Source organism: Falco naumanni, chromosome 7, assembly GCF_017639655.2.
Source record: "Falco naumanni isolate bFalNau1 chromosome 7, bFalNau1.pat, whole genome shotgun sequence".
Taxonomy (NCBI): domain Eukaryota; kingdom Metazoa; phylum Chordata; class Aves; order Falconiformes; family Falconidae; genus Falco; species Falco naumanni.
The window spans coordinates 49,533,342-49,549,040 of record NC_054060.1 but is presented as its reverse complement, the minus strand read 5'-3'; the positions used below and the strand labels follow the sequence as shown (position 1 = coordinate 49,549,040).

Sequence of the window (15,699 nt, the reverse complement as noted above, 5' to 3'; positions counted from 1 at the left end):
CAGTGAAACTCTCTTTCCCTTAACTGGGGCTGGGATTTTAGCTCTGAACTTTGTGTCCCACCTACTTCTCAGGTGCACTTTATTTGGTTTGATTGTTTAAAACTCACATAGCAACCACAGAAAACTCAGTTTGAGCTGCTGTCTTATGTCATGGCTCCATTTTTCCTAATGAGTGAATATCATTGAAAGCACATGAAAACGGTTTATATTGTTACAGGTGACATCATCAATGAAATGCGTAAAGATAGTACCCTAGCTGACACACGTCACTGTCTTAGAAGTGCTGCTTGGTTCCTATCACATCCTGTTGTTAGAGCAGTTTCCCCTGAAAGCTTATGGTAGGAGTTACCACAGTCATCTCAATTTGAGTCTCCCAGAACAACTCATTGGATGAAGCACAGGTATATCACAAGAAAAACTTAAAACACAACAGTAGCTTTGGTCTACATTGCAACATGGTGGAGTTGCACTACAAGTATGTGCAGAGCAAAGCTGCGGGGAGCTTGGATGGGCAGCACCTTGGGAGACAAGAGGCTCAGGGCCACAGATGGCATGCTGGTGCCATCTCTCCCAGCAGTGAACCTGCAGAGCTAATTAAACAGTGCTGCTGGTGCACTGCAAAGGAGGCCCTTTAGTCCTGTTAATCAAAGCTTAATAACTGTTCTCAAGCAAAAGGCAATTATAAGAGAAAACTAGTAGTAAGCTGTAATAAAAGTTCCACCCATAATATAAAGCATAACTAGGACAAAAACATCAAGATGATGAAAGAATGCAGCAGTGGAAGGGAAGTGAGAGAGGGGAAGAGGCAAGTACCCACTTTCTTGGATCTGCTGGTTGATTAGTGTTTGGTCATTTTCAAGTTCCTGCTCTGCTTTGATCTGTCCTCTCAGGATCTGCTGCTTTAAATCCTCAACATAGAGCTGCTGCTGCTGAATTTGTTTTCTGTGGAAAGCTTCCTGGTCTCTCAGTTTCTGCTTGTACTCTTCATGCACAGCATCTATTTCTCTGCTGTTAGAAATGTTGACAGTGAATTTAAACCAGAAACAAATACCAAACATTTCTAATAAAACAAGTCAACTTACTAAAGAAAGACAGACAATATTGAAGATATTGTTTTGTTCAACAAAGGTGCATTGTAACAAAACCTCATGATGGTAAAATAGCTGTGTACATGCACGTCACAGCAGGCTACAATCCTGTGAGTATCATAAATCCCAGGAAACATAAAAGCTCTTGTCGTGCAGCAGAAAATTTCATCACGAGAAAGATAATAGCCAAAAGAATTTAAAAAATATTATCACTTTTCATTTTGCTGTACGTCTTCCAAAAACAAAACTGGGGAGGAGGTATTCCTTGGTGCCAGGGAAGGTTATGGGGCAGATTACCTTGAGCACCATCACACAGCACATGCAGGACAACCAGGGGGTCAGGCCCAGCCAGCGTGGGTTTAGGGAAGGCAGGTCCTGCTTGATGAACCTGATCTCCTTCTGTGACAAGATGACCTGCCCAGTGGATGAGGGAAAGGCTGTGGATGTTGTCTGCCTGGACCTTAGTAAAGCCTTTGGCACCATCTCCTACACTTTCCCTGGAGACACTGGCTGCTCACGGCTTGGGCGGGTGCACTCTGCGCTGGGTAAAAAGCTGCTGGACGGCCGGGCCCAAGGAGTGGTGGTGGATGGAGTTACACCCAGCTGGCGCCTGGGCAGGTGGGGGCAGGTCCTTTTCCCAGATAACTGGTGACAGGACAAGCGGAAACAGCCTCAAGTTGCACCAGGGGAGGTTTAGATTGGATATTAGTAAAAATTTCTTCACTGAAAGGGTGGCCAAGCATTGGAACAGGCTGCCCAGGGAGGTGGTGGAATCACCATTCCTGGAGGTGTTTAAAAAACGCATAGATGTGGTGCTTAGGGTCATGGTTTAGGCATGGACTTGGCAGTCCTGGGTTAATGGTTGGACTTGGTGGTCTCTGAGGCCTTTTCCAACCTAAATGATTCTATGGTTCTATTTTTATGTGTTACAAAACTTTACAACCACTACACAGTATTTTTGTCATCTAAGTACTTCACAGTGCCTTACAGAAATAACATTCTGCTCTGTTTTCAGATCAAAAATCTCCAAGCTAGAAAGGGTTACAGGCATTGCTGAGGTTACACTGAGTCTCTGGCAGTACCAAGGAAAGAACTTCATCACGCAATTCTCTGTTGGATGCAACAACTCTGTTAGGTTACTGTGCCTGTATCCGGAGCAGAACTGTGATCAGGAAAGTGACTATAAACTGTGAAAAACTGCCTTGCAGTCCCTTCCAAGATGTTTGGCTCCTGACTGTGTGCCAAAATTTTACATGCACATACAGACACAGTAACAAAATAGTATCTATTCTTAGCATGATCCATGATAATATTCAAAATACTTTAACCTTCTAAAAGGAATATATATTCTACCTGTTCACACATTATCGTGAGAAATTCTTGATGTTAAAGTTGTATCATATATAAAGGTGATATATGATCTTTGCCTGTTGTTTTGTTTCTAAACACATTATTATATGAAACCTCAGGAAATTAATTTTTTAAATCTTGAAAACATTTGTAATATATTTTACTTATGAATTAAATTATTTATTATAATTAGGTATTTATTATCTTTTTAAAGAGCAAAGGTATCAAAACTGTAAAAAGTCCCTGAAGATCAAAAGAAAACAAAAATATAATTTCAAAGGAAATGCTTTGGAAACATCATGTTGTTTGCAAAATCATTTGCAACACAAGGTCACCTGTATGAAAAGAGCATTTGACCTTTGATACATAAGAATTACTTTAACATCTTTATTTAGAATTATGTGTTCAAAGCAACCATTTCTACAGCAACTATTTTGATTTTGTGTGCTAGATTAGCAGACAAAATAGATGAAACAAGCAGCCAAAGTCTACAAATCTTCTGGAATACCTTTACAACTTTATTAAGCAGTGAGAAAGCTTCACTACATAAAAGCCTTAAGATTCTCAATAATTTACAATTTTAATGTGACTCTCGCTCACCTGAGGAAAACAGAATTCAGTTTGTTTTTAATGTTTACATAAATGTAATGCTGGTGAGAACAACTGAAAAGAAACATAATCTGTTCAGTTGTCTGGCACAGTGCAAATATTTAGAGTACAAACTTTGTTACTGTCATCTGCTGAATGGTTTGTGTCTGTTTGGGACCCACAGGAACAAATTGTGAGAATAGGCAACTCCAAGATCCATTTGTCCTTGGCTCGACTACAAAGATGCCAACAATCTGTGATTTGTAATTTTTTCCTCTTAGATACACTTTAGTTGTTCCCCAGGAAATAGGAGTGGGATGCCTCATTTCTCATTCAGCTGAAGGAGGTTTGAATTGACACTTGACTGCAGCACTGAAACACTCGTATGGCCATCACAAATCTCCAGCTGTTCAGGTATTTGTAATGCCACAAACCACTAAGGGACAAACTCAAAGGTTAAAGCTAGATTGGTCAACTGAAGAAGAATCACTTTTCAAACATAGTATTAAAACTGAAGCATCTTGTTTAGGAAAAGCTCCCGTGGTTTTAATGATAACTCTGAGGGAGGCTTTCCCTGAATATGGCATCAAGATTACCTTCCATATTTTCAAAGGGAAATGTAATGGAGCAGCCAAATAATGTGGAGATTAAAGTACTAATCTGAGACAAAACCTCACTGATTTTGGAGTAATTATGTCACCTCTGTGCCTTCATGTACTTAGACTGCAAGATCTTCAGAGCGCAGACTGCCTCTGGCTGCATATGCACTACACCTAACAGCCCTGATGTCCGCTGAAGCCTCTTCTTGCTGGTATGTCAAAACCAATAAACCTTAATAGCAATTGTAAATGTTAAGTCTCTGCACGTACTCTGCTGATGGGGTAGTCTTTAACCTGTTTTCCTAACAGACACAGAAAAGCTCTGATTCCTACGGTGGTATGAAAGTTGAAAAACGTCAGTCTAAATTTGTTATTGGACAATTCTGTGACCTTGGGCAAGTCAATTTGAGACATATGTGAGAGAAGCAAAGTACATTTATCCAAAAGGAGTGACAAGAATCCGTTAACATTGTCAAATCTCAGAAAGTCAAGTATCAATGCTCAGATTTCTATTCATTTAACACTATTAGCACCATTCTGTATGAGATTGAGAAAAATGGAGTAAATAATTGCCAATAGGGCTGAAAAAGGGAGTGTGATAGTAAAACAATAGAATTCTTGTTCTGCAACTGTTTACTAGAAGAAGATTAAAAAAAAATTCCTCTTACAAAATGTCTCATGTTCTTCCTAACCATGACTTTTAGTTCTAAGCCATCATTTTCATAAAATCAACCTATCAGACTTCAAACTGATTACAAATTGAAACCCAGAACATTTAAGTATATAAAACAACTCAGTGTAGCATTTCAATCCAAAGACCTCACAACGCTCACTGAGGTGGTTAGGTAACATCTGTTTACAGATGGGAGAGGGTCACAAGCTCTTCCCATACTTCCCAACAGTGCTGAAACGGCACCCCACATCCCTCCAAAGTATCAGAGAATAAGCAATGCAAACAATGCACACAGAAGTATGTTGTTTGCTATTCTCAGCAGCATTAGCATATTCCCTCATGTGTGTGGTAATGGCTTTTTGCTGAACTACCACAAAACTGTAAGATCCTTTCCAACAGGCACGTGTGTTTGCACACAGAGCAGAATACGATGCAGGCCAAACTGCTGTTACTAATCACAGCTCCATACTATGACTACACCCCAAAAAGGCATAGTACAGAGACATACCCATACTTTAAACCTTGGAAAAAAACCCACACACAATAAGCACTACAGTATTATTACTGCTTTTGTTCTGGTGATGTAGCTGGTTGGTACAATTCTCACTAAGGTTACAGATTCTGTAATAAAATACTGTTGCTGAAGGTATATATACAAATTGCAGTTCTGCTACTATTTCAGTGACCCTCTTCATCTTCTAATTTTTAAGAGTTCAAACCAAAAACCAAGCAGGACAGTAAAGACAGGTCTGAATACAGAGACAGAACATTAGAAAACCCTCTTTAAGAAGCAATTTCATAAAAAGATGTCTAAGTGGAACAAAAAGATAATGAAAATTCACCATACCCACTTATATAATACAGGTATGCCAGAAGATGTTTTTCCTCTGGCTGTGAGACTACTGACTGTGAGAGCAACATGACTGGCTGGTATGGGATACAGATCTGTCCCTCACAGAAACTGCTGAAACCAAGAACATGAAGTAAGAATGCTCCCCTTCTACCTTTGAACATGCTTTGTCATGTCAGCACACTCTTGATGGTTTCTGGAAATCACACAACAAACTAACAAATGAGGTGACAATGGCCCAGAAAGAAAATAACAGATTTCCACACACTTCGTAGCTAAATCACCTAACAGACAATTTAAAGGCCAATCAGTTTGTGTAACACATTTCTGAATGGTTAAACTAAAAGCAAATATCAATCCAGTTAACATAGAATTGAGTGGTCTCATCTACCTATGACAGAAAATGGCTAAATTCTTTTCATCTAAAACAAATTAGATATACTGCAAATATAGGAATACTAAGAGAAACAGGAATCAAGCATAGATGAATTTCTGCTATGGCTTGTATTGCTGCCTGACTACACAAGCAATCTATACGTGGTATAGTTTTAGCAGGAAATAATATAACCTCAGGACAAACATAAGACAAACATCTTCACAGGTATCAAGACATACATAAACTCTCAGTTTCATGGGACCAGCATACTCTGGCACACAGCATATTTAAAAAAAAAAAAAAAAAAAAAAAGCAACGCAGCACAGAATTTCATAAAAGCATGCAGATTTTTAGGTGTACTAAATGCAGCAAAAAGTGTCAACAGTTACCCCTCCTCCAAGCAAACATTTAAAACCAGCAAATAAAATTAAAACAGAAAGACACCAACCTTAAATTAAAGGTAATCACAAATTAATGAGAAAATTTTCATATTATTCCGATGCTGTCCGATTGTGGAGAGAAAAATGAGATGGAAAAACAAAGTTTTCATGACGCATGCTAAATGAACCATCTGTAAAGCCACATTTTTTCCAGCCTGTTCTGTTGTCAGCTCTCCAGGATTGTATTGTGCAATTCTCCTCCCCTCTTCCCCAAACACTTCTACTGCTGATGCAGACGCTGGCGGCTGCTACAGCATAATGCAGTTTTCAGTAACTATGGCAGCAATAGCTCTGTGGTGAGGCTGCAACAAAATCTTAAGGCTCAGACAGAAACTCAAGTGAAAATAACCACTGTTGCTAAAAGCTGGAATTTGCCAGTTTTCCCAAAGAAAACATCAGTCAAGTTAGCATCCCCATTCTTCGGTCTTCCTAGTGTTCAAGCCCCATTTTTCTTTCACAGATTATTTTTTCCAGGGGAAGAAGAGTTAATAATAAAGCAGAAAAAAAAGATGTTGGCAAGGCATTTTTACACCCTTGCAAATCCCAGCACTGAGAGCAATCACAAGACAAGGTTACAAGCCTATCCACTGATATACATCCACCCCCACTTCACCCTCCCCCTCCACCCATGTCCACTCCAGGGCCCTTCTCACAGGGCCTCACAGCATCACACAGCAGCAGGCACCACGCAGCTGCACAGGATCATACATCCGCTCCTGCCTAGCAAGAGGCCCAAACCTCTCCCTTCTCCTCCCTAAAGCAAAGGGAAGAGCGATGAAGGAGATACAAAGACCTTGTATTATCATCTTTTCCAGCCTCCTGAAGCAATGCCACTTGCACGATTCAAAGCAAAAGCGGGGGGACACAACCAAAAATCAGTCAAAACAGCCAGCAGAGTCAGAAACCTTTAGAAATAAGGGACCTCTGGAAATGTATACAGAGAGTAATGCCCTTCAGAGAAATTACCATCAGAAGTATCATTTGGATTTCTGATTAGCTGGTTTGCTCACAGGAAAAGCACATCTGAGCTTTTTTTTTTTTTTTTTGCCGGGGGGGGGGGGGGGGGGGGGGGGGGGGCAGGTGTTCAGTCTTTCTATGCAAACCCTCATTATTTTATTTGCCTAAGCTCCCAAAACAACAGTAAGGCAACAACTTACTTTAGGCAACCCTTTAAATACACCTCTTTTTAGCAAGGAGTCACAAGCGCAAGATGTAGCCACACACTCCAGTAAAGGTCACCACTGCCTTGCTAAATTCCAGTTCAGCTGGAACTACGATCTATTACAGATTTTCCTCTTACAATTCTAGTCATATATAGAATCAGTTCGTTCCCCTGCTAACGCACTATATGTGATTCTGCTCTAAGTTGTAGAGTTGCTGTAATTGCCACACTGCATTTCTTTGTGAAATAAAATTTTGAGGGATCTTTTAAGAGATACAAAAGATTTCTTTAACTTGCATTTGTAAAGCACTTTGAAATTCTCAAATGAAAGCTGTTAGGAAGAACTCAGTATTATTTTTATAAATATTAGTTAAACGCATTAACTATACCACATTAGAATAGTAATTGCGTTGTGTTCTCCAGCATCAGATGCCATATCTATGGGCTCTGTTTCCCTTCCAGTTCAGTAGAATTTCACACATACTTATAAGATACTTCTTTTCTCAGTTTAATAATGTTGGTATTTTTAAGGAAAGAGAGCTTAAACATGTTCCAAGCAGCTAAAATTAATTATTTTATTATAATTAATAATTATAATAATATAATTATAATTAAAGCAGCTAAATTTAATTATTAGAGTCCAGTGTTGTATCACTGGACTCTAATGGAACTAAGAGAACAATATCATGTTTATATTTATATGCAGTATGGTATAAAGGCAATGGCAGGAGCAAGAACTTAATTATCTACTTATTTGTGGTGGTGCTATCATATGAAAACTGACACCAGTCACAAGCCTTTTGCATGTTTTCTGGCTGACAAGAAACGTCAGAAGTTTGAAGTGCTGGGGCTCTTCAGGGTGGGGTGTATAAGCGAGCAGCCAAGTAAGAGTACAATGGATCACCAATAGAAACCCCTTTTCAAGGAAAGTTTCATGCCTAAAGTTTTAATATTTAGGTGCAATGGTAGAAATTTGTTTTTCCTCTCATTTGTCAAAACATTTAAACATACAATTAGAGGCTGAACCAGTAATTCAACCCATGAAAAGCAGATGAGAAAAATTAGTCATCATACTGACAGCACGGGAGATAAGACTATAAGTAATCATTACCATGATATATATGTTTATATGTTATGAAATAAAAAATCCAGAAGAAAGCAAAGTACCGTCAGTTCTTGATTAAAAAGTACTTAAACCCATGGATGACCAACAATTTCTGAATGATTTTTGTGAGCAGCTGCTGTGCTTCTTTGCGTGAATGAACCATGTTCAGTGCTAGGGCTTCTTTTTTGGACACTTCCATAAAGCTGTTTTCTTCTCACCAGAAGAGAACATAATTTGCCCAAGGAATTTTCAGTGTACTAGAGTATTCATAGTGCCTACTACTGACATAAAATTTTAAAATATTTTAGGCTTCTTACATATTGTAAATTGGTGGCATCTTCAGCATAAACCCCACTCTAGTCAGATTACACATGCGAAAAAGGTCCCATTTGCTCAAGATTGAGTATGAGGAATGAACATGGTTGCCTGTAACTCAGCTGCATGTACAGATTCTTGTTTCAATATCATAAAATCAAATTAAAGCTTGAAGCCTAGTTTGCATCTCTTCTGGAGGAAATCAGTGTAGCACACAAGACAGACAAAGCTAGAGGGGCCAAAAAGTTCAGCATGCCTTAGACATATTAATATTCTTACCTTAGTTCAGAAGAATATTTGTTTTCTTTACAGTTTCTACATTTTTGACTGTAAAAATAAAAACAGCAAATCATAAAGATGTTCAAAAAGAAGGCAAAAATAGATGCCACTGAAGTCTATTATACACAGAGGGGTTAGTGTATTTTTCAGCAGAGGGAGACTCCAAGATGCAGACTGTTAGCATCTGGGAGAACATCAAGAAATATGAGTTCTTGTGAGATCTATCAAGTGAGAGGGGGAAGAAAGAGGGACAGACATGAACACACAGAGACACCCGGACACAGTTTGTCCTGTTCTTATATTTTCCTCTAAGCATCTCTTTCTGACAGACAAGATCCTGCACTAGGTGAACTTCCTGCTGATAAGCAAACAAGCACTCCCTGTCATTCACTTAGTCCTGTATTGCTGTTTGCAAAGTACCTCAGACACACCTTGTAGTACTTGACAATGACTTTTCCTCACAAAAGCTGGACATTTGAGAGACCAATATGTCTTGTTTTATTCTCTTATTATAGATCTTAGGATAGATGTCTCAATCATAACTCCCTCCATGAGCAAAACTACTTGTCTGGACAGAAACACAGCCTTACTGGTTACTGTAAAGGAAGGCTGAGTGGATCAATTCAGTTTACCTTTGCCCAAATCTATTCAAGAGGCAAAAAAGACCACCGGATTAAGTAGGGTGAAAGATAACTAATATTAGGCATAGTTTTTAGCTTATTCCTGTAAGATGATGGACATTCATAAAAATCATGGAAACACAATAGCATAATGCTTTTCATTTTCACTGAAGTAGCCACTTAAAACACTCTAGGTAAGTATAAGGGTAATATTAAGTAATGCTGTATGTATAGTCCTATCCAAGTGATTAAAAGAAATGATCAACACAAACAAATCTGCTATCTAAACATGGGCTGAAAACAATGAATCAGAAACGTTTTGCAGTTTTGTCAGGTTAAAAAGGGGAATACCAAGTGCAATTCTGTGCTAAACTGTTCACAATGCTTTGGAATTTCAGCATTTTTTCTAGGACAATCAAACAAATTTCTGTGACAAAAGCTCCACCTCTGATGTTTATACTCATGTAAAGAACAACTTATTATCTACTTTTGACAATCATGACACAAATCCTTGTTTTAAAATTCTTTAAATTTTTTACAAAGAAAATAGAAGCAGTGATGTTCAAAATGTACCTCATTAAAGAAATAAAATGAAATACCATTTTGTATAGAAAGGTATCACTGCAGCAAATGAAAGGCAAATGAGGATTAGATACATTAAAGAGAACACAGAGAAACACACTATCCAAGGTAGAAAGCAAGCCCCTTGACTAGATGTATGAAGAGATTTTCAAAACAGAGATAACATTTTATACTCCTAAAACCAAGATGAAAACCAAAACATCCTCTAGAAAGAGATAAAAGTTTCTCAGTATGTTACCACACCAAAAACAATCTAGCAAGAAGCAGAACTATCAACAGATATGAATGAGAAGATGGTTGTTTCTTGCCTTTAACAGATCAATTGAATGTACCATGCTGAAAGAACCCATTTACATTTAAATCTGTGATGTTCTTCTTCCAGTGTTATGAAATTATATGTTATATGATATCTTAATTCATTTTTCTGATACACATTAATCACTGTCTTAATCACACCAATCCTTTCCCTTTCAGAAAGGCTCTGCCATGAAAAGCATACATTAGACACTGTGAGTATGAGTAGCTCTTCAACATTTCAGAAGCATTCTATGCCTTATTTACTGCTCAGTTTTAAAAAAGGAGAGAATCACAACGGCTTTCCGAGATGAAGGCTCAATGACAGCTTGAAATGAAGGGAACTTATGAACAAACCAGCCTTCTGATTTCCACAACAAATTAGCAGGGATACTGAATTGGTAATAATTACCTTGCCTAAATCATATCTAGAGAAATCTATTCTATGCACTGAGGTAAGAATATTGTAAAAATTACAGATTAGCTTATAAATCAAAATGGCTATAATGCAGATGTGCAAGTGAACTGAATTAAGGCTGTCAGACAGTCTCATCTGAGGCGTTTTCTTGATTGTGCGTCAATATTCATTGTGCATCAGTAAATAATTTTTCAGGTTTGTTGTCTGGATATTGTAACACACTGTATTAGTCAGTTGGCCAACATTTTCTTGTACACTTCTATCTGATCACTTGAAAACGTGATGGGACCTAATCTATATACAAGTTAGTTTTGTCTGAACCAAGTCCTGGTTTCAGACATCATCCCAGATGAGAATTTGTTTGTTAGTTTTAAACTTACTTGTCAAGAGACGGAAGGATGTAGTGAGGAGAATGGGTGCAACTTCCATCCAGGTTGAGCCAGTCCAATGCTCCACAACTCAGAATGCGTCGGGTTTCATTAACCTACAAAGCACACAATGTAAGAACAGGAAGAAAAGTATCACAGCAACCCAGGAACTTCCAAGTTATTAAAATACCACCGTTGCTAACTACTGTGTGCCATTCTGCATAATACCTCCATGTGAATTTATAATCTCACTTACACTTGTGCTTAGCCTTTGATGCTTTGCAAAACTGCTAAGTATTTGTTACTGCGTACACCTCTTCTTGTAGCTCTGTTTTAATGTGCTGCATGTTTCATTAATCAAGAAATTAAGAATGAAAACAAATGGAAGTTAAGCCCCTTATCTCAACTACAGAGGTGAGTACAAAAGGACAATGGAGCAGAAAGTATAAAATGTTACTATATGAAAATCCATTTTAAAAGGTAGATTCTTGCTAATATCAGTCGGTAATATGATTATGTCCTAAAGCAGAAAATATATGCTCTTTAGATTAGGTTTTTTAGTTATATATGCCAGTCATTTTAAGAATTACCCGATTTTTTGGAAACATTATTGAACTAGCTGACCAAATAATATCTTGCAGTAGTTAGTTCCTGGGATTAACATACCAAGAAATATTTTATCTAATTCTGATGTATGTAACAATTACATGTTTTAAGAGTCAACAATACTGAAGCAATTAATCCTATAAATTTTCCATTTCTTCTAGTAGACCTCATTCAGGACAGTGAAATTACAGAGAAAGAAGGTAATTCGAAAAATTATTAAATGTGGAAAGATTCTTAACTGGTGTTTTTACTGCAGCATTCTGCCTTTCTGTTTCAGTCCTACTACAGTCACGACTAGAAATAGGAAGCACTAAATTATTTAAGAGATCTGCATCATCTTTAGCTAAGCACATCTGAAAGAAGCGCTAGTGTCCTCCTACAAAAGGTTTAGTGTCATTACAGACCATTAGATGGAGGAAACGAAGCAAGTAAATACGAAGATGAGAAGAAATATTACCTATATCGGACTTGCCTTTAAGAGGGAGAATAATTAGGAAAATCAATGGAGAGAAAATGGACAGAAAAATACAGTTTTAGAACTTACCGATCTTCTTTGTCTTAAGATAGCAGCTTCTGCTGGGTGATTGAATCTAAACTTGTGAGACTTGCCAAGGACAACAAGCGCCCCTGTGAAAAAAAATTAGAAACCTACAGAGACATAATTCATCAAAGTTGGTCCCTAGAACATTAGCAGTTTCTTAACTCCAGAATACAGACTTCTGTATATACAAACTACTACAGAATAGTACATTTTAAAAAAAATAATATTGTTTTGACCAACAGCTTTCTGACTATCACAGAACAGGGAACTATTTTTAAAATTTGCCACTATGGAACAGCAGAGTTATCATTCTATAATGACAGCAAACTAATCTTGGAGATCTCTGCAAACTCAACATAGAAGTAAATTCCCTGTTCATATTAAAGATGACTTCATGTGAAATACACAACCAATTCACTGCTGGAAATTTGGTTTTACATTGTCCTTTTAAGATTCCAGATCACTGCAAGTTCCCAGAAAGTTGATTGTTTTTATTTTAAACAACTGTAAAGTATCAAAGCCTGACCCATTTCATCTGAGCTCATTCACCATAGCCTATGACTCAGTGGCTAGTACCCTCCACCTAAACACTCTGTGAAAAAGTTGAAGGTCATTTCAACCATATTACATAATAACCAAATAAACCCACCAGTGGTCAGCTGACTTAGAGCCAGTCTCCATTACTTTTCACAACAGTGCCTCTGACTACAGCTCTTCCCTTTTCAGAAGGTCACAGACTACTGCTGCCCAAAGGGGTCTTAATATTGTCATCTGTGTCTCCATTTTACTTTCTGTGAGTTATTTACTTTATTTGTCCCAGTCTGGAAGCTCTAGCCATGGACCAGACCTTGTGGTGCTAGGCAGCAGTAGGAGACTCAGAGATCCGTTTCTTGGATCTGCATGAATTCCATAAATCTTTGTCGCTAAACTCCAGATATAAGTTGATTATAATGCAGCATTCACAGAAAAAGCAAGGTTTACCTTGTGACAGACGACATGACCCAGTGACTTCACATCCATTCACAGTGCAGTGTGCACCCTGAACCGGTCGCAGGGTCACAATCCCACAGTTGTTATCTATGATACAATGATCCCTTTCAATCCACTGTCCCTGCAAAACTACAATATATAGATTTGTATTATCTCACCTGTTGAAGCGGTTGGGTTTGCAATATTTTCCTCAGAATGAAGTGTCACGTGCTGTTTGACATTATGCTGCACACTTCATACCTCAGAGATCTATGTCATGTGCAGAACAAGGAGATTAAATCATCATCTTTGATTGCTAGCCAAGTACCCCATCACAGAAAAAACTTACTTGAAAATAGTGACATTGCTCTTTTAAAGTACTCCTGGTTTTGGAAAACTGTACAATACTTTCTGATTTGTGAGCTGATGTGCAAGTTCTTCTGTTGTCCTGAATTTTCTTATTGATATTATAGTATTTATTGTTTATATTTTACTAACCTACTGGCTGAAAATAATCAAACTTAAGTAAGCTTAGCAGAACTAACCAGAACTGAGATTTTACAAAGTTTCCAAGTTCAGTACAAAGTTTCAGCTGTCTATCATAATTCGTAGCTCTTGAGATTGACTATTGAAATTAAGAGCAGAAATAAATAAAAAATATTTTGGATCATTTGGATTTTGTATCTAAAATACTCTGCCCAAGCAGAGTTGAAAAGCATTTTAAATGTCTCATGATCACTTGCACCACTAGAACATACCGAGATTTGGATGTTGGACAAAGATATTTTTAAACTCTAGTGTAGCATCTCACAAGTAGGAAGAAAATTCTTAAGAGATCTCGATTAGGTCAAGACCATTGACTTTTTGACTTCTTAAAGAAAAACAAAAAATAACCAAAAGATTTTAACCAACTTAATTATTCTCTTCTACTTAACCTCTTCTATAAAGAAAGCTGACAAACAGAAACCTTACCCAGCTATTACACACGACAAATGCAAACCTCTTTATTTGACCTGACCATATCATAAAACAATGTGTAGTATCATTCTCTTACCAATGTCTTGATCTTGGTCTGAATCACTTCTTCCAATTTTGGTTGTTCCTTCCTAAAAGAAGAAAAGAACCAAGTTAAAAGTTGGTTACTGAAAGGAACCATACATAATAATTAAAAAAGCTTTGGTACAGCATGTTAGCAAATACCTGAAATAAATCACCTCTGAATGACTGAATTGTTTTAGAGCAAACTATCTACTAATTCATAATACTACACTTTGCTGTTCCTCATAGCGATGCAATTACTTCTTATCCTGCAGCTATGTCAGCTCCTCTTATTACAACTTCAGTAGATGAAGTCACCTTCAGTGAATGATTTTTGAACTGTGCTTGAGACACACATTTTGAATATGAATACATGTTATGATGCTTTGCAATTTTACAGTAAGACTTGATGTTTGTGGAAATGAGATAATTCTTTTTATAGATATCCATGCAGGAAGAAAGAAACTGCAAAATGATTATTCAGTTAACTAGGCTTTTCAGATATAAAAGTAACAGAATTCCTATTTTGGGAGGAACTTTGTCAGAGATTATTAAATCTTCAAACAAACTACTAAAGGAGAACTTTCTTCCAAAGTGAAAATGATATTTATAAGAAGTCTTCTTGGTGGTTATGCAATATGGCATATGGGCAAGTTCCCAAACCTGAAGATTTAATAACTTCAAAGAAAAGAACTGCCTGTGAACAAAAGTTTCTAGAACAAGCAGACTCAAACTGTATTACGAGTCAGTGATGGGAGACAGTTTTCTTATGGCATAGTGCAAATATCAACAAAACAGAGTCATTTCATCAATACTATGAGAAAAAAACTATCAAAAAAAGCAGTAAATTTACCACTGTCTAGTATGTTCCATTACCGGTTCTATGTTTTCCCTTAGGAAAACAAAGAGAGATAATTTCCCAGCTCTGATTATTGATTATTGTAAACTGATTAGTGAATGCAATCTAAAACAACTTTAGTGGCAACTCTGTCAGTCATATTACAATTAGTTATGGTCATTAAACTACTTGATTTTTGTCTTCTATTTAGAATGAATTGAATATGCTTTCTGCTCCAAGTATATTACAACCTAGATTTAAAGATGAAGCAAGAAGTAGTGATCAGAAGCCTGAAAACTGGGAAAAAAGAAGCTGTGTGTTACTGTAAAAGAATGCAATTATAGGTAGTTATGGGTAAATCACAGTGGGTTTGTGCACTGGAGGGAAAGGGAGTGATTATAATTCAGTTCCTCACAGAGCTCAGCTGTTTGAACCAACAAACAGACCCTGCTGCTACAAGCCCTGCTGAAACTCCCTTGCTGGAGAGGCTGAAATCTGAACTGCGTCCAGTGCCTCTGCTTTGGAATAATTATCAGCCTACATGTCAGCTTAATGTTCAGTGCACTCAAACACGAAATATCCACCTGACTTGGACACAAC

At 37.5% G+C, this 15,699-nt stretch overlaps 1 protein-coding gene across 1 annotated transcript in view; it reads right to left on the bottom strand.

The window, feature by feature from the left end:
- STARD9 (StAR related lipid transfer domain containing 9) overlaps positions 1-15,699 on the bottom strand; it is a 110,943-nt gene that overhangs the window by 23,972 nt on the left and 71,272 nt on the right. The window contains exons 17-22 of the mRNA XM_040599918.1: positions 14,278-14,329; positions 13,236-13,373; positions 12,258-12,340; positions 11,120-11,223; positions 8,826-8,873; positions 818-1,008 (exon numbers count right to left, since the gene is read on the bottom strand). Of these exons, the coding sequence (XP_040455852.1) occupies positions 818-1,008; positions 8,826-8,873; positions 11,120-11,223; positions 12,258-12,340; positions 13,236-13,373; positions 14,278-14,329 (616 nt within the window). The remainder of the gene's footprint in view (positions 1-817; positions 1,009-8,825; positions 8,874-11,119; positions 11,224-12,257; positions 12,341-13,235; positions 13,374-14,277; positions 14,330-15,699) is intronic.